General features: G+C 32.6%; 3 protein-coding genes across 6 annotated transcripts; 2 read left to right on the plus strand and 1 right to left on the minus strand.

Moving 5' to 3' along the window:
* Nucleotides 1–4,608, plus strand: LOC106756906 (ankyrin repeat-containing protein ITN1-like; the record flags this gene model as incomplete). The annotated part of the gene is made up of 4 exons (XM_014639505.2): nucleotides 1–50; nucleotides 2,141–2,577; nucleotides 3,139–3,548; nucleotides 3,784–4,608. Coding segments are annotated over 4 exons (1,722 nt in total), but the record flags the coding sequence as incomplete, so codon positions are not given.
* A 5,794-nt stretch (nucleotides 4,609–10,402) lies between these two features.
* Nucleotides 10,403–13,959, plus strand: LOC106757881 (ankyrin repeat-containing protein At5g02620). 4 transcript variants are annotated; one of them, XM_022779174.1, is made up of 5 exons: nucleotides 10,403–10,729; nucleotides 10,820–10,894; nucleotides 11,108–11,643; nucleotides 12,057–12,466; nucleotides 12,842–13,959. In XM_022779174.1, the coding sequence occupies exons 3-5, from the start codon at nucleotides 11,352–11,354 to the stop codon at nucleotides 13,700–13,702; spliced, it is 1,563 nt and encodes a 520-aa protein (XP_022634895.1). In that variant the 5' UTR covers nucleotides 10,403–10,729; nucleotides 10,820–10,894; nucleotides 11,108–11,351; the 3' UTR covers nucleotides 13,703–13,959. The 4 variants fall into 4 exon arrangements, with proteins under 4 accessions (XP_022634895.1, XP_014496208.1, XP_014496207.1 ...); XM_014640722.2 differs by having other exon boundaries at nucleotides 11,111–11,643; XM_014640721.2 differs by having other exon boundaries at nucleotides 10,403–10,894.
* A 4,438-nt stretch (nucleotides 13,960–18,397) lies between these two features.
* On the minus strand, nucleotides 18,398–19,781 carry LOC106757401 (probable membrane-associated kinase regulator 3). Its single transcript, XM_014640067.2, has one exon. The coding sequence runs from the start codon at nucleotides 19,713–19,715 to the stop codon at nucleotides 18,624–18,626; it is 1,092 nt and encodes a 363-aa protein (XP_014495553.1). The 5' UTR covers nucleotides 19,716–19,781; the 3' UTR covers nucleotides 18,398–18,623.
* Between the last annotated feature and the right edge of the window lie 3,294 nt (nucleotides 19,782–23,075).

Below are 23,075 nucleotides of genomic sequence, written 5' to 3' on the forward strand. Positions count from 1 at the left end.
AAAGGTATTAATTTACTAATTAAAAACATGAAAAATAATCATATGATTAAATTGCCAGAGCACAGACCACAATTTTGACTTATTTTGTTATGATACACCGGTTTACATTTTTTTTTACGAATTAATACTAAAATTTGACTGAGTTATTTTGTCATCCTTTACTTAACAAGAAGAAAAAAGAACAAAAATTTAAAAACAAAAACACAAATTAATAAAGATTAACAAAAATATATATAAGTTTTTATTAGATTATTAATAATTAATTTTTATAAAAATTTAGTTACTTCATTTTTATTGAATTTTTTTAGATATATTTTTGTCATATATAAATTTTAGTAAGAAACGATCTCTGGATACTGACGTGAAAATTAAGTGTGTTGTTGGGTAACTGAGAAAGGATTGAGCCTTTATATGGATTTTTCTTTTTTTTTTTGGACCACTCTAGTGGGTTAAACGATGTTTCTCGGACTTTTGCTTTGCTTAAATGTAGCAGACATTTGTTGAAACCAAAGTCCAAATCCACCATTTTATAGTTCACCATATAACAATAGATTAAAGATTTGATAATAAATTATGTGTATCAGTTACTATATTAATATGGAATGCTTTACCAAAAAATAAATTAGTATGAGCTGCTAAAATTAAATCTAACAAAAATTTGATTCATAAGTATACTTCCGTAACTTAATTTTGTGCACTAAATGCAAGTATTAATATTAGAATGAATAATTTTGTCTTAAATCCAACAAAATTGTAAGAAAAAAACATTATGAAAAGAGTTTTTCAGGTGCATTATTATAATTTTCTATGGTAAGAAGTGAGTTTCTCCATTCACCACACCTATCTCATCCTGCATCTTTTAATTGACACTTTTGTATTTCTTTTCTCATTATTTTCTTTGTTGCATTTCATCTCTGAAACTCTACATCTCTTTCTTTCTCTCTCTAGTAGCACTTCTCCCTTCTTCCCTCCTCCCTTATTCTTTTACTCTTTGTTTATGGGATTAATGTTCATGATGTTGAGGTGACGTTGATGACAGAGATCAGGCATATGGGTGGTGCACAGAGAAATGCGGTTGAGAGGGTTGTGGTTGATGGAAAGTCGCATTTGGAGCTGCAGTTCATCTTCTCCACACTTAGAAGCTATGTTTTTTTCGCTTCGCACTTAGAAGCTGCATCTTCTCCCCGAAGCTGCTTCTCCGTACTTGGAGATACAGATAATTGGAATTGAGATTTAAGATTTTTTTATTATTATTTTTTTTATTTTCTTATATTTAATTAATTTTTTATTTGACCAGGTGCATCCGAGAATCGAACAACCATGAATGTTGTAAGTGACAAAAATGATTGTATTAAATTTAATTTTGTTTTATAAGATGAGATGCATACAGAGATTAAAATACATAATTAAAGATAGTTGGTAGTTAAAAAATATTATTTTATTAAATGAAGAAGGAAAAAATTGTCAATTGAAAGTTACATGGTAAAACAGGCGAAGCTAAAGCAGTAACGCTCCTAACTTCATGGAAGTCTCATCTGATTCACTTAAATTCTCACAATTATGTTTTTTATTTTAATTTTTTTTAGAGAATTACAATGTGTGATTATAAACCAAATTGTTATTTCTTAAATGATTTAAAAAAACTACAACAAAACCGAAATCAAACTATCAGTTCGTAATTGTTCAATTTAAAAAACCGTACAGTTGAATAAGTTAATTGTATTTTTAGCTCTTAAAATAAATAACAGAATGTAATTTTAATAGCTAAAATTAAAAATACAATTATTTTAAAGTTTAGTTGAAATTTAAAAGACTAAAAGCATAATTAATTTAATTGGATTAAAGTTAATTAATTAAAAAAAGTAAGATTTAAAATGAGAAGAGTGGTTAATTAGTGTATGGAAAGAAGGAAGAAAATAACGAACAAAGAAATCAACGATATTGGAGAAGGGAGTTAGCGCTTATGGTGCAATTCAAACGAAGACGATGGAAACGGTGTTGTGTTGAGAGCATTGTAGAATGAGGGTAGCCACCTACACCTCCTCCACCACCATTGGTCGTTGGCGCGGCCGATCATGGATCGTCGTTATCACCTTCGCCGACTCCACCATCCACGCGACCCTCTCTCCGAATCCACCACTCCCACCCCCTCCACCACTCCCAGCTCCACCTTCTTCCTCTCTGCCTCTGGAAAGGCCCTCCTTCTCTCCAACTCCAACAAGCGCCCCGACACACCCCGCAAGAAGTATGTCAAGCAGGTCACGGGCCGCAACAACGACACCGAGCTCCACCTCGCCGCTCAGCGTGGAGACGTGGCCGCCGTCCGCCAAATCATCGACGAGATCGAATCCGTCTTAATGGGGACCTTCGAGTTTGACGCCGAGGTTGCCCACATCAAGTACGCCATCTTCAACGAGGTCAACGACCTCGGCGAAACAGCTCTCTTCACCGCCGCGGAAAAGGGACACCTCGACGTCGTCCGCGAGCTCCTCCCTCACTCCACCGCCGAATCTCTTTCCTCCAAAAACCGCTCCGGCTTTGACACTTTGCACATCGCCGCTAGCAAAGGTCATCTTGGTACGTATTGCTACGAACTTTATATAATATTAACACCACGCATGCATGCATGAATGCATGCTCTCACTCTTCAAGCAACATTGCTTTTGAACCAATTAATGAGAGTATGAAAGACATGTTTTGTTATTCAGATATGTGAAATGAGTTTCAGTACACCAAGACAATTGCTGCATTATTACACAGAGAGTTATTCTAATAGAGCAATAGTATTGTATATAAGTTTGAGGACACCAAACTCTAAATCTCAATACTAAACCTCTAGAATTTTCGGCTATAATACATAATTAACATTCTTTAACTAGTGTAATGCATGTGGTGTTTCTAAGAACATTATATTACAGACCATGGTTAGTTTAACAGAGATGGATCAGTGCCATGTAAAAAATAACATAAAAAAGGCTGCAAAATAATTAGAATAGCTTTGAGATTGAAGTAAAATTAAAAAGATAATTTGCTGTTGATAGCGTAAGGCTTTTGGATTGAAGTTTATTAAGAGAGAGGAGATAATTATTGTATTGAGGAGGAACATGAAGATTACAACTGTGCATTTTATTGTGGCAGCGATTGTGCAGGTGCTACTAGAGCATGACCCTGGGTTGATTAAAACGTTTGCTCAGTCAAATACAACGCCTCTAATCTCTGCAGCTACACGAGGACACTCGGATGTTGTTGAAGAGTTGTTGTCTCGGGATCCTACTCAGTTGGAGATGACAAGAGCCAATGGAAAGAATGCTCTCCATTTAGCCGCACGGCAGGGGCATGTGGATGTTGTGAAGATACTGCTGCAGAAGGATCCACAACTTGCTCGAAGAACTGATAAGAAAGGACAAACTGCACTGCACATGGCTGTCAAAGGGATTAGTTGCGATGTGGTAAAGCTCATTTTGGTTGCCGATGCAGCCATTGTCATGCTCCCTGACAGGTTTGGCAACACTGCATTGCATGTAGCCACGAGGAAGAAGAGGGCAGAGGTAATCATAATGCTTTCACTTAAAGTTTGATATATATATATATATATATATATACAGCAGTCAAACCATGAGTTGTGTTATCTCCTATGTACAGTTTTATGAAGAATGCAAGAAACACTTTATTTTTTTTTACTACGCAAACACTTTGAAGTTTGTCATATTTCTCAAAGCAATTTCTTTCTGATATAAAAAGTGTGTTTGAAGTAATGCCATTGCCTTACAAACATTGGTGCAGATAGTGCAAGAGCTGTTACTTCTTCCTGACACCAATGTAAACACCTTGACAAGAGACCACAAGACAGCTCTCGACCTTGCTGAGGGGCTTCCCATAACTGAAGAAATTCTGGAGATCAAAGAGTGTCTGATTCGTTATGGCGCAGTTAAAGCCAATGATCTCAACCAACCAAGGGATGAGCTGAGGAAAACCATGACACAGATTAAGAAAGATGTCTATTTTCAGCTGGAACAGACTCGAAAAACAAACAGGAATGTGAGTGGGATTGAAAATGAGCTACGCAAGTTGCACAGGGCTGGAGTCAACAATGCTGGGAACTCAGTGACGGTGGTTGCTGTGCTATTTGCTGCGGTTGCATTCGCAGCACTTTTCACAGTTCCTGGTGGGGATTATGATAATGGGATGGCAGTGATGGTACATAGTGCACCATTCAAGGCCTTCTTCATATCTAATGCCTTGGCACTGTTTACATCATTGGCAGTGGTGCTGGTTCAAATCACCATTGTTAGAGGGGAGGTAAAGGCTGAGAGAAAGGTTGTGGAAGTAATCAACAAGATGATGTGGTTAGCCTCTGTATGCACTTCTGTTTCATACATTACAGCTTCTTATATAGTAGTTGGTCGGCACAGCAAGTGGGCTGCAATACTTGTTACAGTTATAGGGGGGATCATAATGTGTGGTGTTCTGGGTACCATGACATACTATGTGGTCAAATCCAAACGCTCCAGAAGAGAGAGGAAGAAAGAGAAGAAGTCTAAGAAAGAAGGAACGTTGCGTCTTTCAAATTCTGATGAGTCAGAAATAAATCCAATCTATGCCATTTGATGTTTGGATTTCGATGTTAGTTTAACGCCTTTGTTCAATGATTTTTTATACGTTGAAGGACTCTTAGCTTAATTTGGAGGTTTCATTTGTTCATAGAAAATTAAAAAAGATTTGTATCGTATGTAAATGGCTCCTTCTTAGCGAGTGTTTCAAAGGGAACGATGTAAGGAAGCCGAGGTTGTTAGTTACACTTTTCTTATAATGTTTGGTTGCACATCAGATATCAGTTGTCATATGTATGTAGTGTTTGAGAACATTAATAGTTTTTGTAGTTTGTTTCAGCAATTTACATTCATGAAGAATATGAACGTAACCATGTGAAGTCTGGTTTTCATTCTTGCATTTTTTGGTTCTCGAGTTTTTATTAGAATCTGTGTACCAATTGGTTTTGATGTTCTTCATGTTCTAAGAGTTCAGATTTGAACTCTTAGCAGTCAAGAACAGGGAAGGATTGGCCATGGTTTTGTTTGATATTCTCTCATTTTCACTTTAGCCTTTAGTTTCTTGATATTTCTGATTTTCAGTTCAGTTTATGTACTTTTGATTCTGTTTTCAATTCAAAGCATTGCTCTTTACTTCCTTATTTTAGTTTCCTGTGTTCAATCACATCAGTGTCAATATATGAATCTAATCCCCAGATACAATTCCAGTTCTATACTTTAAAGTAAAAATATTATTTTATTAGTATTGGATAATTCTCGAATGAAAATTGAAGTATTTATTTATCATCTGTAATAATTTTTGAGTAAGAGTAGAATGGTATATATTGAAACCAACACACTTGGGTGTCTTCACTTCAGGGTGACATACTCAGGGTGACATACTGTTCACACTGGTTATCGAGCGAGCGATTCATTTAAAAAAAATCATATTCACTTTCACTGAATTGCGAGCGATGATTCAAAGGTGATTGCGAGATTAGCACACAGTTCATTCACCAGCATATGTGCGAAGATTTAGAGGTATCATTCAGGTTTTGTCTAAAATGTCCTTATTTCATTTTAAACATTTCTCGGTTGCCCTCACCCGCATGCGTTGAATGCCGTAGAGAAGAACGAAGAGAAACCTGGAATCTGAGCTGAGGTGAGGATCTGTTGTTTCTATATGGGTTGTTTCTGTTATATTTACAGTGTGGTAGACGAAAAAGCTTGGTGGAAGACAAAGAAAGGAGGTGGTCGGCTGCAAGCTCGGTGCTCGGTGACGAAGAAGACGAAGAAGGATAAAATTGTATCCGGTTAGAAGTCATGAAAAAGCCCAAGTTGTATCCGGTTACCCACACACTTGTATCCGGATACCGTTCTTCTTCACAAAATGCAGTATCCGGATACGCATTCTTCTCCCACAAACTTGTATCCGGTTACTTCTTCTTCTTTTTATATATATTTTGTCATAGAGGGATAGACAGAGATGATGATAGTAGCTGATAAGATCGGCAGCGACTCTATACCATGGGCAGAGTATTTGTTTCGTGGGTTCTTGATGTTGTAAAATAACGTAATACCTGTTTACTGCATGTTTTCACAATGAATTATAGTGTTTGTTACATGGTCTGTTGTTCTGTATCTAATGCATAAGCACAAGTTTATACAGAAAGGATTTTGGTTTGGTTTTCATGAGTTGTTTGTATTTTTTTTAATAATGTTTTCATGTTGAAGTCTCAGCATAACAGAGATGTCAATGACCATAATGATATCTAGCAGAGTTTTATAAAATCTAAGAAAGTATTCAAGGTAGAAGCCGTAATAACCCCGTGGCAGAGCTTAGCAGATTAATAGGAGGTATTGACCTCTTTAATTTTTTTTTTCTATATATGTAAATTAGTATATAACTTTTTATTTTTCAAATTTTGGTATATTTTTTGTATTTGGCACATCCAAAATTTGTATACATCTATCTTAATATCTCCAAAATAATTTCTAAAGATATTCTACCGGTGATAACATAATATTAAACATGCTATTTTCAACACATGTATATAATAATAAGAAAAAAAAAAGAATGAAAAAAAACTAGGTTTGATAAACAATCTCAATTTTATTTTTATTAATAATTAAAAGTTATTGAATAACAATTTCAGATACTTCCAATTTATTTAATGTTATTTACATACCGTGCTTCATCCCAAAAAACAATGTAGTATCACAAACAAATACTACATCTTAAAAAAAAAATTCATTTCACTAAATTATAATTTAATTAAATTTTTAAAATTATTTTAATAATTATTTTTAATAATTATTCTAAATTTTTTACTCTTAATAAACATTTTACAATCAAATATAACATTAACAAATATTATTTTATATTACTTTGATAATCTTCATTTTCTAATAATTAAACAAATTTTTTTTATGGTCACATCAATCAAATCCTACACTAATTCTCACAAATTTTACCTCTAAATCCACTCTCAATTACTTCCAAATCCACTCCAATAAACACAAAAAAAATCACCCTCAAATTCACTCAATCACTCTCCTCCAAATCATCTCCCTCAATCACCCCAAGTGAACACATCCTTAAAAATAAAATGGTTTTAAAAACTTACAACTGTAATATTTTTTTTTTTACAAAATTTTATTTATGATTATTAATTAAAAAGTATATAAAAAAACAACATTTTGTCGTAACAACCATATTTTTTCATATGATTATATTATTGTGTAGTTCTTTACAAATATTTACATGCATAATTTCATATTTTTTTTCATCATTTAAATCAGTAAAAATAAACCATTAAAACAGAAAAGATGTTATTTGAGTGTGATTTTTATTGAAATAATACTATTTTTTTCTTGAAATAGAAAAGTCATTTGATATCTCTCAAAATGTTATTGAAGAGAGTGGAACCACAACATCTTGGTTCTTTTTCATTCATTTTATCAAGTTACCTTAAAACTCTTAGAGAAATAATTGTTTAAATCTTTACTGAAATTATAAGTTATGACTTGAACAATAAACTCTACCGCTTAAGTAGCTAGATAAACAATTGAAGAAATAATATTTTATCATCACTTTAAATATCATTGTTTGATGTACTTAAGCAAATATCTTGTCACTTAAAGTTAATCATACAAATTAAATTTGATTTTCAACTAAATATGCATGTAAAAGAAACTAAATTGTTAAATTAACAATGTAATATTTCACTGTAATATTAACAGTATTTGCATGCAATTGGTGGGACTCTAACCCTATAGTTTCACTTGATTTCTTTTACAACATACCTAATCATATGGGTTAGGTAATGACATTTTGAACACGATAATTATATATAATAACAATCCTCTTTATAGCACTCTACAACACAACTTGTTTTATAACTCCAATACTTATGTTATCATAGAAAGATAGGATCAACAATTAATATGAAAAATAATATAAATTTAATTAATAAAAGTTATACACACACGTTACGTTAAGTAATTTACAACCGTTATTCTTTTGCCAATTTTGAGATTAATTTGTCACCATTAAGTTATTTTATTATCACATATATAATGATCATTTGAAAATGTATTACAAGTACATTATATTATTTCGGATTGCATATTTGGAATTATCTAAATCTATATATATTTGATATCTTCATCTTGGCCTAAATATCCAAGATCATTTCAAATTGTATAAATGTTTATTTGGTATCATTTTATTTTATGTCAAAGATGACAAAAGTCATATCAAATGACACCATATCATATTGTAAAGAATATTTCGATTAAAGTTGTAAGAATCACCTGTAATTAGTAGGTGTTAAGACATAAAACAAATCACTGAAATTTTAAACAAATTAACTAAAGTAATCATTTACATGATCCAAACCTAACAAGATACATAAACCTAATATAAATAACATTGTTTCACTAAATTATTACAATATTTACTATCATGTAACACAAACATCTAAGATTAAAGATTGAAAAGTAAAAAGATAATTTCTTATATTTACAGTGTGATTTTAGTCCAGTAAGCACAATAAATATCTTAAAATAAGTCAATTTAGTTGATATGAGTTAATTCATCATGGATTGAAGTAAAAATAAGTTAATTCATTCATTTTTTTTAAACTATAAATTTTATAATTAGTTTCAACTAACCATGAATTAATAAGTTGACTCACTTAAATATATTTACTTATTTTATATATTTATTGTGATATAATATAAATTATTAAACTTATTTACGGAAATCCAATCAAAATGTTAACCTATTTTTACAAGTGAAAAGTAACATTATAAAGTTAATAAATGAATAACGTCAAGTCAAGTGTGTAATTATTGAACTATATAATTGAAAAAAAAAAAACCATTCAAACAATATTAAACAATATTTAATTATTTAAAGTGAACTAGAACAATAAAGTATATTGAAATTACATTCGTCATACTTATACATAAGAATTTTTATTTAAAATTCATCTAACCAGATTTAATATATATGTAACATTATTTTATTTGACATAGATAAACGTTAAAGACGAAGTTGCGTAACTCCTTTTTTTATATAATTAAAGTGAACTAGAACAATAAAAAAAAGGATTTTCATGACTTTTTTTTTTCTTTTGTTATTTTAATAATCATTCATCCAAAAATAGATATAAGTGGGGCCTTATTTTTTATCCACCAAGTAAAGTCTTTCATAACGTGTGTTTTAAGTAACTGTCTTGTTAACATGTAAAAAATAATTTGTAATTATTCTTAAGATTGTAATGATAGGATTATGTATATTATATTAAAAATGACATAACTTTTAAAATGAAAGGAGTAATGTAACTTTATTAAGATCAGACTCATTTCTAAATTACTTCAGGCTAAACATATTTAATCATAAAATTCTTATAATTTAGGTTACTGAAAAACAAATGTATTTTGTTGAAATGAGTAGAGAAATCAATTCATTTAAGCTATCATTCAATTATATAATCTCATACATATACAATTTATAGATCTTTCTCATTTCAATATATATATTGGTTTCGTCCATATATTCTTTTCACTGAAAGCCTGTCACTTTATATCTCTCGCACGCGATCACTTTCCGTCCTTATTAATATCCGCACATCACAACTAAAATAACGAAATTAAATATTGAAGGAGGAAAAGCACGTTCTAAAGATTATAAGAAAATAAAAGAATAAAAGATGTCCATAAAAACTAAAATTTATCATTAGTTTTTAGAATATTTCTGTGAAAATAATATTCCAAGTTGAGAGAGATGTTTGGTGGGTGTAGTAAGAAGGCGTCAAAGAGGAGAAGAAAGAGTGTGAAAGGGATGAATAGAAGAAGGAAGTTTGAGTGCCGTGGTGGTTTCGAACACTCTTACAGCGATACCTGTCTGTGTCTCCTACACATTCTTAACCCTATCTTACCTCAATCATTTTTCAATTTCTTAACCAATCAAAGCATAAAAAGAATTTCAAGGGTTCTAAAAGAAAATAGACATTTATATAGAATTATCTTACAGTGGAAATGATCCTTGTCTCACTCATTAATTATACTATTTAGTATGATCTAATCTTAAAAATAATTTAGATGAAAGAGAGAAATTTACAGAGATGGAAGATAAGATACACTCACTATATAGAAGCTTTGCTAAAGAATGGAAAGAAACAAAGAAGAAGAAAAATGAATTCTGTTTGAAATCAAAATCTTTGACTTTTCAATGTTGACATGATTTATATGAATATTTATTTTTACTTTTGAAAAAAAATAAGAAATCAGTTTGAGAAGCACTTATACCGTTAGATTGTTACATTGACTGTGTAATGGTGTTAGATTGTTTTTAAACACGAGAAGAAGAAAAAATAAATGGAAACCTCAGTTGTCCCTGTTCAGTGGAAAATGGCAGTCAACCATTGAACATCATCTTGCATTGTTATGTCATGTCATCTTGTCATGGGGGCCACTGCATTGTATTGTATTGTATGCAAAGTTGAAACTGGCAAACTGGACCTAACTCGTGCATTTTGATTTCCGCGTTTGCTGCAATTATCCTCCATTCACACTATTCTTCTTCTGTTCTTCACCTCTCAATTACTCTTTTTTTATTCTCTTTTTGAAGCTTAATTGAACTGCTTCGACAAAGGTGTTAACTTTTTCCTCCGTTGAACATGGGGTAGAAGGTTGTTCATTTGCTTCTTTGCCTTTTCCCACCTCAACTTCATCCAAATTCCCTTTTGAAGTTTTCTTATTAATACTATTTTCCAATTTAGTTTCGACGTGTCTTAGGAAGACAAGCATATAAACCGGCCCTCTATCAGCTACCAGGTCATATTCATGAATTATTGGTTAGTTGTTCTTTTCTTTTCACTTCAATTAAATATTGTTGCTTGCTGACCCTATTCAGTTTGATTTTCTTTTTGTTTCAAAAGATCATTTTTTTATTTTAGATTTGTTGAATCGATATTGCCTTCCATCCCTCCTGAAAAAACTTATGCTTTGAATCAATTTTGGGTTCCTACTATTGCTCACCCTTTAGTTTTTGTAACCTCTCTATGTAGCAGAAGCTAGATGCAAAGCGAGTCTGAACTGTGAACTCTGAAATGTTGAGAACGAGTTTTGGAGTCAAGTGGACCTTGAGTGCTTGCCCCGTTCTATACAATTTTGAACTGCCTTCGCAATATTGGTTGGTGAATTGATAGTGAGAGATAATCAATGGTTGTAGCTTGGGTACATCTTGAGGAAATGTGTAAATTTAATAAGTTGGAGCTCCATTGAAGTCGTAAAGATACGTTGAAAAAGATTATGAAGAGACAATTGACAGGTATACGGGGTGATTCTCCCCTGCAATCTGCAATACGAGCTGGGAATTTAGAATTGGTTCGGGAAATCATCTCTCAGAGTCCCGAGGGAGAATTAAAGGAGCTTCTTTCAAAGAGAAACAACTCGTGTGAAACTGCCTTATATGTTGCAGCTGATAATGGTCATCTTGATATAGTGAAGGAATTGATTAGATACCATGATGGTGGGTTGGCCGGCTTCAAAGCTCGAAATGGATTCGATGCATTCCACATCGCTGCTAAGAATGGAAACTTGGGTAAGTCTCTTAATGATCTCAAATGGGTAGGTGTAGGATCCTAACTATTGATTACTACATATTGTTTGTTGGTCCAATTGACATTGCTATATCAGTACCAGATTAGGGTGTTTTCTATACCCTTTTTAGCATACAAACACTGTTGCGGTAATTTAACTTCATTTTTAGGAATGATATGATATACATATTTTAACAATTCTTGCTTAATTTGTCCAGAAGCTTGGTCATGTACTGATTTGATACCCAATATGTATTATTTATCTAAGATTTAAATGCTTTTTGTTTTTCAAATTTGCCAGAATCTTTGTGAACGCTAGCTTTTTGGTTTAATAGTCTTATTTCTAAATTATATCATTATGACTAATTTAAACTTTGGATTTGTCTGAATAATATTCACTTTTACTTGTTTGCAGAGATATTGAAGGTCCTCATGGAGTTTATTCCTGAAATTTCAATGACTGTTGATCTGACAAACACCACTGCGTTGCATACTGCTGCAGCACAAGGACATATTGAGGTAGTAAATTTTCTCTTGGAAAATGGTAGCAGCTTGGTAACTATTGCGAAAAGCAATGGGAAAACTGTGTTGCATTCTGCTGCAAGAAATGGTCATGTGGAGGTAGTCAAGGCCATTCTGACGAAGGAACCTGAAATTGCAGTGAGAATGGATAAGAAGGGGCAGACAGCGCTCCATATGGCAGTTAAAGGACAGAATCTTGAGTTGGTTGATGAGCTTGTGAAACTGAATTCATCTTTGGCTAATATGGTGGATGCCAAGGGAAACACTGCACTGCATATAGCAACCAGGAAGGGTCGTCTACAGGTAGAAAAAGATGCTTTCCTTTTTATGTTTCATCTCTTAAGAAAGTACTGATGATGTATCGTTCTGCGTCAACAACAGTGCTACTGCTTCTTGCCATCAGATTCTAGAGTTCTTCATCATCAAAGATCATGAACAAACTAAATTTTCTTTATTAGGGCAAGAATGCTTTCTTTCTTTGGTACTTCAGAAAGGGTCTGGCTTTAATAACATTGTTTAATAGATGGCATATTTCTATCAAGTAGTTCATAGTAATTAAAATTTAAATTGGAGATTTTTCCAAAGCTTAACTTCTGCATCAATTTATGAACTTAAACAGTTTGATTAGGTTCTGCAACCATAGTAAGTAAATCTAACATTTTGGTACTAATCTGGCAGGTTGTTCAGAAGCTACTAGATTGCAAAGAAATAGACACAGATGTTATAAACAAATCTGGAGAAACTGCCTTGGATGCTGCAGAGAAAAATGGTCGGTTGGAAATCTCGAACTTTCTGCAACACCGGGGAGCGCAAAGTGCCAAGTCCATCAAGTCACCCAATACAAACACTGCCCTTGAGCTGAAACGAACAGTGAGTGACATAAAAAGTGGGGTTCATAACCAGCTGGAACACACTTTCAAAACACAGAGACGTATGAGAGGTATAGCGAAGCGAATTAACAAAATGCACACTGAGGGGCTTAACAATGCCATCAACTACAACACTATTGTTGCTGTCCTAATTGCAACAGTTGCTTTTGCTGCCATATTTAATGTCCCGGGCCAGTATCCCGAGCAACAAGATGAACTCTCTCCTGGGATGTCTCCTGGGGAAGTACACATTGCTCCTGATATTGGATTCAAGATATTCATAATCTTTGATTCAACTGCCCTCTTCATATCACTGGCTGTTGTGATTGTCCAAACATCAGTGGTTGTTATTGAGAGGAAAGCAAAGAGACAAATGATGGCAGTTATAAACAAGTTGATGTGGGTGGCTTGTGTGCTAATTTCTGTGGCGTTTATTGCAATGTCATTCATAATTGTTGGAGATCATAAAGAGTTGGCTATAGCAGCCACAGCTTTAGGGACAGTGATTATGGCAGCAACTTTAGGAACACTCTGTTATTGGGTGATTGCTCACCGCCTTGAGGCCTCAAGATTGCGAAGTCTTCGAACAACAATGAGCAGTAGGCAGTCAATGTCTTTGTCAATGATGTCAGGATCGGAGAATGAGTACAAGACAGTGTACGCCATATAACTTTGATTTCTACCATTTCAGAGTTCTCCTCCTTTTTTGTCAAATTACACTAACATTGATGTAGGTGTTTGTTCTTAGCAGAACAAACATTAACTAATGTTACAAAAGCATACACGCCTTTGCAGAACACAGGCAAAATGTGTAATCATTGCCCACTTTATATGTGAATGATCATTCTAAATTGAAAGTGTTGTATGATTCTTATTTTCTCAGTAGCTTCATCATAAAATAAATATTATACAAGCTTATTGTTTCTCTATGGGATTCTATTTATTTATAAATCAATTATTAGGGCTTGCAGGAAGATTGCAGTAAATGAGTTACTAGTATTCCTTACCTCAACTTTCTGTTTTAGGAGTATCAATTTCCTTAAGTAGCACCAAATAAGAGATCATGGCCACCACCCAAAAAGAAAAAGGAAGAGTGAAGTAGTTCACTTCTGCATCTTGGTCCAATCAAGTGATATTTTAGTAATAATAATAATAATAATAATAATAATAATAATATTTTACTATTATTATTATTATTATGAATAAGCCTACTTACTTTGGCCACCTGATTTGTGTATAATAAGACAAGGGAAAAATCAAACAGAAAGATTTGCTTTAGGGATTACTGGCAAGTTCGAAAGACTGCCATGCGTATCACTTTACTACGTTAAATGAGGGTCCACTTTCTATGATTTGGGAAATAAAATAATACTGTGGCAAGGCATGTAATTTTCTGAACATATCAGGTTAAGTTTTCTTTCCTTCAAAATAATCTTAGGAGAAAATGGGGGAAAAGAAATTAAAAACTACCTTCTGGCACATGGTCCGTGCAGAAATCAGTGTAATTTCTTGTCAAAACCTCTGTCCTTTGCTGACTCCTTGATTTCTATATTTAATTTATTAATGTTTATTAGTTAGAATCTACTATTTGTCCGTTGTAAGCAAAGAAGTAACGAGGGGTGATAGGAATAAACAATAATCTGAATGAAGTTCGAACATTATTGGAATGTAAGTGACTAAGTAATGCCAAATTATAATATTGTTCAATTAACGTCTTCATCAATCAAAGTACAATCCATGAGAATCTGCATTGTATTTTGAGAAGGAAAAAAGAGATGTGGGCTAAAAACCTAAATGGGTAGAAGCATGATGTGAGGTGTGTTAGCTGCAACTTGATATATATTATAAGGATCGCGATACGTTGACAACCAATTTTTGACAACAATTTGCTAACGTCATATGTCAGCATTCTATTGGCTCACTTTAATTTATTTTTTAATTAAAAAACTGATGTGAAAAAGGTGACTTTATGTTATTCCGAAAACACCCTCAATCATTTTAATTAAACTTTCTCCTTCAAAAAGTCAGTACACACAACACACTGGGGAGCTCCCTTTACCAGAGCCAGGGAGCAACGTTAGACTTTTGGTACAGAGGCACTAGTAATCGATTATAACCTGTCTGTAATCGATTACACGGGCACATAAATCACAAAGTCCCTCTTCCTCACACAAGCACTTGGATGAAATACCCTAACAAACCCCTAAGNAGTTGTTGGTCCTCCAAAACAACCATTAATCTCAAATTCATAACTTAAATTTTAACAAAGTCAGTACCCACCACACACTGGGGAGCCCCCTCTACCAGAGTTAGGGAGCAGCGTTGGACTTTTGGTACAGAGGCACTGGTAATCGATTACAACCTGTCTGTAATCGATTACACGGGCACATAAATCATAAACTGGGGAGCTCCCTCTACCAGAGCCAGGGAGCAGCGTTGGACTTTTGGTACACAGGCACTGGTAATCGATTACAACCTGTCTGTAATCGATTACACGGGCACATAAATCACAAAGTCCCTCTTCCTCCAACTCTTCAATGGCCGACCGTCACACACGAGACCAAAGCAACACTTGGATGGTGGAATGACAGGTTTTGGAGAACGAAAAACTAGTGAGAGAGTTTCGAAGGTTCGAAGTGAAAACAATTTCACTTTCTGAAAGGCGCCAATCCATTTTCAGCATTTTTGTTTCCAAATATGCCCTCCATAACAAAATTAAACTATTTAAAAAATTCATTAAAAACAACAAATGAGACTCGTGTCGTTGGCAAATTGTTGTCAAATATCTGTTGTTAAAGTAACATTTTCCATATTATAAATATATATATGCCTGGTAAGAACAGGTTGTGGAAAGTTACGTGCGAAAAAGAAACGTAATTTTTTCTTTCCGTTGTGTCTTTTGCTAATTTTTTAGCAGTAAACATTCAAAAGAATAATAAAAGGAAAGAATGAATATACGACAATAAACTAGCAGAAGATTTCAGTGCAAACTATCCACATGAAAAATAATGATTTTGAGGCTTTGAATATCCGCTGACATTACTGACGTGTTCCACTTGGTCACTGACCCAACAGTGCCACCTTCGTAGTTTTCTCTGGAAAGGGTCAAAAGGATATGATCATTGATCATTATTTACTTATACGTGTGCTTATAATGCTCCTTTTATTGTCGTCTTATGCATACATATTTTGACTTTTCTATCAATAGTTTCCTGTTCAAACAAACTCTCGTAAACCAGCGCTTACGTTGCTATTTGCTAGCTATTTGGAGGTGTCTGGTTCGATAAATGCAAAGGAAGTGCTAATAATGCATCGGTATTGTCGTGTACGAGGATCATAAACACTACGTACAGCATGCAAAGGTTTATCTGGTAGTTGAAATTTTCTTGAGTTGGGATTTGTTTAGGGGAATTGAAGCAGCATTATTTTTCGTAGGAGGAACACCAATCAAGACTAGATCACTGGCTTGACAATTTGATGTGACTAACACAACTTGCAACTCTCGGATGATATCAACGAAACCCACGAGATCTGTTCGGTTGCTGCTTTCTTCTTCCCCTTCTTCTTACACTGCCGGGACCCTTCAAATACAACTGTATCAGATGTAAACAAACACACAAATCACTTCACAGAATACGTAAATGTCTCTACAACGTTCTATCAAACAAGTTATCAATGCAAACCTATAATATTTTTATCATATTATTATGATATTAATCAGACATTAACCATAGTACAAATTTGAAATGTTTTACCTTTAAGATCGACACACAATCATCCATTTGCATTGCCTTGCCACCCAAGTACACATCAATTTAGCTGAACTTTGAGCTGTTGAATAATCATGTACTTTGGTTTTCCACGTTTGATTTAATATGCATTTACCTTTGGGGACAGATTCTAAGTTAGGACTTCATCTTGTACGGATTCAAAACTAGAATAGTGGTATAGTCAGTGGCTACATGCTGAAGAGCTTAACAGCTTTAGCTTTTCTGGAAGATTCTTTAAATATTTATCATGAAAAAAGAAAGAGTACATGAACTTAGACAGAGGGAGCGGGAGAGAGATACGTATATAGTTTTATCCATTGACCATTAGGACTGTTGAAAATAATTGCTTGTTGTTTGTGTTTTGTTTCATGTGTTTGTCTAATGAGTACACTGCGTTACAACATTCACGTATTGGTGCAACTTCGAAGTCCCCGCATGTGATTCAGTTTCATGTTGGTGTGTAGTTCAAAACCAAAAGAAAGGAAGAACGGAAGAAGTTCACGCGTAAAGGTTTAATTGTCTGCAGAATAATTGTAAACTAGATTATTTGTTTAATGTAACATCTGCAGATGGCAAGTTGTGATGTGTGTGGTGGTGGCTTTATTTGCCCTTTACAGAATGGAAACGGGAATTCTTTACTTTACTTTTGTTCTAAAATTGAATTAAAGGGAGACATATATTGCATTGTTACACTTGGGTAATTACATTACATCAAAGATATACAGTTGAACCATTTTAGCTGTACACTGCAGTCAACTATGCCTGTCTGTGGTGCTTGGCTGGGGATTCGTTGTTAGTAATGATGCTTGTTTTTAAAAAGGGATAAGTCGGCGAGGAAAAGGTTTGAGGCACCAAATGTACCATGATTTTCACATCTCACATATGAGACTACTCTTTACCACTTTTTAGGCTTTTTCTTCCTCCAAAAAGGTGAATGGCTGTTAGTAACCTTTTTTGGGTCACTGTTAGGTTATTCTAAATGACTTTCAACTTTTTCCCTCCCTTCTTTTCACACAAAAGCTTAAAACGATTAAACAAATCTGAGAAAAGGGAAAGGATATAAACATCGCATTCATCATTTACATACACTACCACATCATCCTATCTGTTATCTCTGTCGAACTCTGAAGGAATAATTGCTGGGAAAGCCTGATGCAGTCATTGAGAATCTAGTTCTGGGGAAATGAGTCAGATTCAGAACATTAGACTTGGCAGTTGGTAAAAAATTCACCCTTTACAGTGGAACCAAACTAAGAAAAACAGTCAAAACAATTCTGAGGAATTTTCATCATTTGGGTGCGGTTAATTTATAATATACAGTATCTAGAGAGGCAGCTTTGTTATCTTAAAGGAGCTATGTGACAGCTTAGGATATCTGAGACAAAGTAACTACAATTAAGTGAGATTTGTATGTGGGGGCTGCGTTTTAGTGTAAATTGTTGAACAATCAAATCCACAAATCTCGTGGAGTGGCACAGGAGGGTTGATTGAGAAGTGTGGACCAATTTCAAATTTAAAAAGACAAGAACACGGTATCCTATCATGGCGCTTTGTCATAGAGAAATCTCATGACGACTTATCATAACTACGCATTATTTAAAAAACGAAAGTCACTTTCGCTAGAGTGAATTTGCATTCCCATGGACTAATTGTAGCAACTGTTACAGCTAAAAGATTCAATTTCACTCAGTATGCAACATGTACAAGAATTGACAGAGCGACAGAGAAAGAGAGAGAAGCTAGAGTACCCATTTAACAAATTAGTGCTTCAAACCAAGCTATTTACTCAAGCATCAAACTCTTTTAACACACAGTTACATTTCAAATGAGAAAGTCGTTCTTTTTAACAATCGCACTTTCCCTTCGGTGGTTCTCCCAAGTGCTGCTTATCAATTCCTTATTTCCACAGACTGCAGATTTTGAACAAACATTGGTCGAACCACCCTTTTCCTGGGACTTTTTACAATGAGCGATGGCACTCTCGATTGAATTCTCCAGCTCCGCACTTATACTCTTGTTGAACAACTGCAACTCATAAGACCCAGCTGAACTGAGTGAAAAAGACGAAGAAGAAGAGGATGACCCAGAAGAAGAGGAGGACAAAGATGAAGACTTTGAAGCATAATGCCGTTGAATCACCCCAGAGAAAGACCTTCTGCTGCTGTTAGTGAACCCATCTTCAACCACGTCACTGTTCTTGACCATACAAGATCTCTGCCTACGGTGCTTGTTGTCACAAAAAAGCTCAAACGGTTTTTTGTTTTTGTTTCTGTTTTTCCCGGTATCATCCTTCGCGTATTCCATGTTCTGGCACTCCTTGCATTTCGGTTTCTTCACTACACCCACTTTGCTTGTTGCATCACCGGCACAGGTCTTCTTATCTGAGCAGCCAGATTTGCCGAACAAAGATTTGAAGTAAGTTTTTGAAGCCTTGAGCCTTTGAGCGAGCCAGAAGTGCTTGGTTTGCTTCTTTGGAAGATGGTGATGATCACTGACCAAGCCTTGTATCTCAGAGGACCAATCAAATTGATACTCAGAAGAAAGCGTTTCGCAGGAACTAACCCTGCGTGACTCGGAGGGAGAGATGTTGCAGGATTCAAGAGGGGTGATGGCATTTGTTGAAAGAAACCTACTTTCTTCCAATGATGAGTGTGATCTTGCGAAGGCAAAGGTTGCATCAGCGTTCTGGAGGAGTTTTTCCACCATTTCTAGGCGAGGAGGGAGGTGAAGAGGAAGGAGTTTTCCTTTGTAGAAGAGTTCATCAGCAGGGGAAGTTGTAGATTCTTCCTTATTTTGGAACTCAAATTCTCTGTTGAGAATGGAGTAAGAGTAAGAGAAGTTGGGAGAAGATCTTAGCTCAATATGAATGTAGTCTTCGTCTACATGAACCGAGGGTTCTCTTTTTGTGCCCATTTCATGTGACTCTCTCTGTTTGATGCCTTTCGGAAATTGAGCTTTTATAAAGGAAACAGACCAAGCTCTTCTTTCAACTCAAGAGGGAAAACCTGCTCCCAACCCTTCTTATATATAACAAATTAATATTTCCTATTTTTTTTTATTTATAAAATTAAATTTATATTTCTAAGGACATCTCAGCAATCATTCAACTTTAAATTAATTTCATTTTACACCCTCACTTTCCACTTCTTTTTCTGCTTTCATTTAATATTCAGTTTCACACCACAAATTTTGATCAAATTTAATTTATAAACTAATTTTATAAAATAAATTTTAAAATTAGCTCGTAAGATTAAATTAAACTTCAAATTTTTAAAAAAATTTCTTAATCAGATAAGAAAATTGTTATTGGTCATCGATAAAATGAATTTACAATGCAAAACCAATTTTAAATTAGACCTAATTTTCAGTTCTCTTACCCTTCGTAATATTAACTTTTGAACGTACTTTGGAAACCTCTTATCTAAGAACACGTCCTACGTTGTTATCATACACAGACAATATTGCTTTGATTATTTTAGTTTCAACTATTCTTGCACTCTTACTGTTAAATTATAGTTTTCTAACATTAAAGTATTTTTTAAATGAGTTACTATAAATATTGATTTTTTTTTTACTGGGAGTTATTTCCTTTCCATTTTTTTCATTTAAAATTATTACTGTATTAATTATACATTTACTTTAGTATTAAAATTAATTTATTTCCAAGGTAACATAAAATACAGCTCAGCTCATACTAATCTTAGTACATATTTTAATAATATGTTTAGTCGTGCATTTATTTTTTCAACACGAATAAAGGTTGAGAAAAAAAAAACAACGACAATTATGCCAATAAACAAGCATTTCGCCAATTTTAGTTTGCAAGAGAGTTTGTATATATTGGATTCGATAAAGATGAAAGAAATAGACAAAAAAAAAAGTAAGTAAAAACAAAACAAAAGAAGAAAAATAAGTGAAAATTATTTTTTTAAAACTTTTAATTTATTATAAATAATTATATTTTTGGTTATTAATATTGTTTATTTATTTACTTTTATTACAATAGTCGATGTTAGTTTTTTTATAATCCATTATCACACTTTAAATACAAGTCAATGCTTCACGGTTTAATATTATAGTGTTGGACAATCTTTATACATATATTCTAATTGAATGTTTATTTTCATATTTTTATTGCATAATTAATACGACAAAAGTTTAAACCTGCTGATTTCAGTACTTTCTTTCCTTTTCTTCTACTTTTTATAAAACATTTTATATTTATTAAGAATTTAAATATAATTCTAAGTTTTATATTGAGAACTTAAGATTGTTAATTGAATTAGTAATTATTAACAGATTCAAGTCAAAGATAAAATATATAATTGAGTTTTTTTCTGTCTTTTTTTACTTTTTTTTTAATCTTTTTTCTCCTTTTCTGGATAAAATAATAATAAAAAAGTAATAAACAGATAAAATACTCATAAAAATAAATTTTAAAATTTATAGGAAAAGAAAAAGTAAAAAATAATAAAAGATATTGTCAAAATAGATGTAAAAGAATTTAAGTATCAATGTGTCACTGTTTTAAAAGAAAATTTTGTACTATTTATTTTAAAATTAAAATTAATTTAGAAAATGTAAAATTTACTAGTAATTTCAATATATACTTTTATTAATATTTAATAGTTTAAAATTAATTATACTGAAAGCCTCTGTATTTTAAAAGTGTATAGTTGTATTCTAAAGAAAGTTACTAAAGGAAAAAATATATTCTTAAAATGCCAAGTATTTAGATAATTGAGAAGGAACGGAAAGTATTACTGAAAATAAATTAAATATCAGAAACATATGGTGACTCAAAATAAATAAAAGGTTAATATATATACATAACTCTATTAATGTTAACAAAAAATTAAGGATGTATTATCTTTTAATGCTCAAACTTTTGAGAAGATAACATAATGGTAGAGAGATAAAGGATGTGATATAATAAAATCTTGTGACAGAGATATCTATCGGTTATTTTACCAATTTGACTTTATTTAATTTTTAAAATTACGTATTTGGATTATTTTTTAAAAAAACATACAAAAAGATTAAGAAGTGTCAACGAGACACAATTTCATTATAAGGAAATCGTATATCCTATTTCTGATGGAAGAAAAATACTATTTAATTGTTAATGTTGAAGTCTTATCATTTAAACGCGATTTACACCACAATTAATCTAATTAATCATCACTAAATCAAAATCATGAAAGATAACCTGACTTTTTTCAAAACTTAAAAATACTGAACTTATGCAAGTAGATGACAATTCAGTGTAGTTAATCTGAAGAAGTTGTCATGGGACGACTTCTCCAAATTAGAAAATATAGAAGTCGTGCTTTTTATTTTTCCCTATTTTTTTTTTCTATTGTTTCATTTCTTAAAATTTTGATATACATGATTTTTTTTAATTTCATTAATTAATTTTAAAAATTTTCTAATATTTTTAAACTGTTTATATAATCATATATTTTCTAATTTTAATATATTTCTTTACTTAATTTAAAAAATTTCATAACGTTTTATATCTTTTTAAATTTTTATAATAATATGATTTTAATAAAATGTTCTAAGTTTTTTTAAATCTTATTATAAAAAATTTAAGATATAAAATGTTATCAAAATTTTTAAGTTATTAAAAGAAACAGCTTAAAATTAAAAAATTCATGATTATATAAAAAGTTTAAAATTGTTAATTCTTTTAAAATCAATTAAAGGAATTATTAAAAATTAATTTAAAAGAAAAAATCATGGATAAAAGTACAATTTCTATTTTTTTATAATTTAGAGAAGTCATGATTTCAGTTTAACTACAATTACTACTAAAGTCATCGTCCACCTACACAACTTCATTGTTTTTGATTCTTGAAAATTTTCTCTACGACTTCAACTTTATCAAATCTTCAATTGAAAGCGTACGCGGCTTATATGACTTTGATTTAGTAATGATTAATTAGATTAATTGTGATGAATCTTACGATTTCAACATTAATAATTTAAATTATACTTTTCTTCCACAGCTTTATCATAAATCCCGAACAAAGTATACGACATTTTTATACTGAAGTGAATAGTTGTTTTTCTAATGTCCATACTAATATAAGTTGAAATGTGTTGGAAGTCCCACATCGATTAGAGATGAGATCAATTTATAATATATAAGTGAGATGCAAACATCACCTAAAATCGATTTTATAGGATTGAATTAGACCTAAAACTCACTTCTAACAAAATATTCCGAATGTTGTTTTGTGGTGAACCATCCCACACCTAATTAACATC

The sequence above is a fragment of the Vigna radiata genome, chromosome 3 (genome assembly GCF_000741045.1).
Source record: "Vigna radiata var. radiata cultivar VC1973A chromosome 3, Vradiata_ver6, whole genome shotgun sequence".
NCBI lineage: Eukaryota > Viridiplantae > Streptophyta > Magnoliopsida > Fabales > Fabaceae > Vigna > Vigna radiata.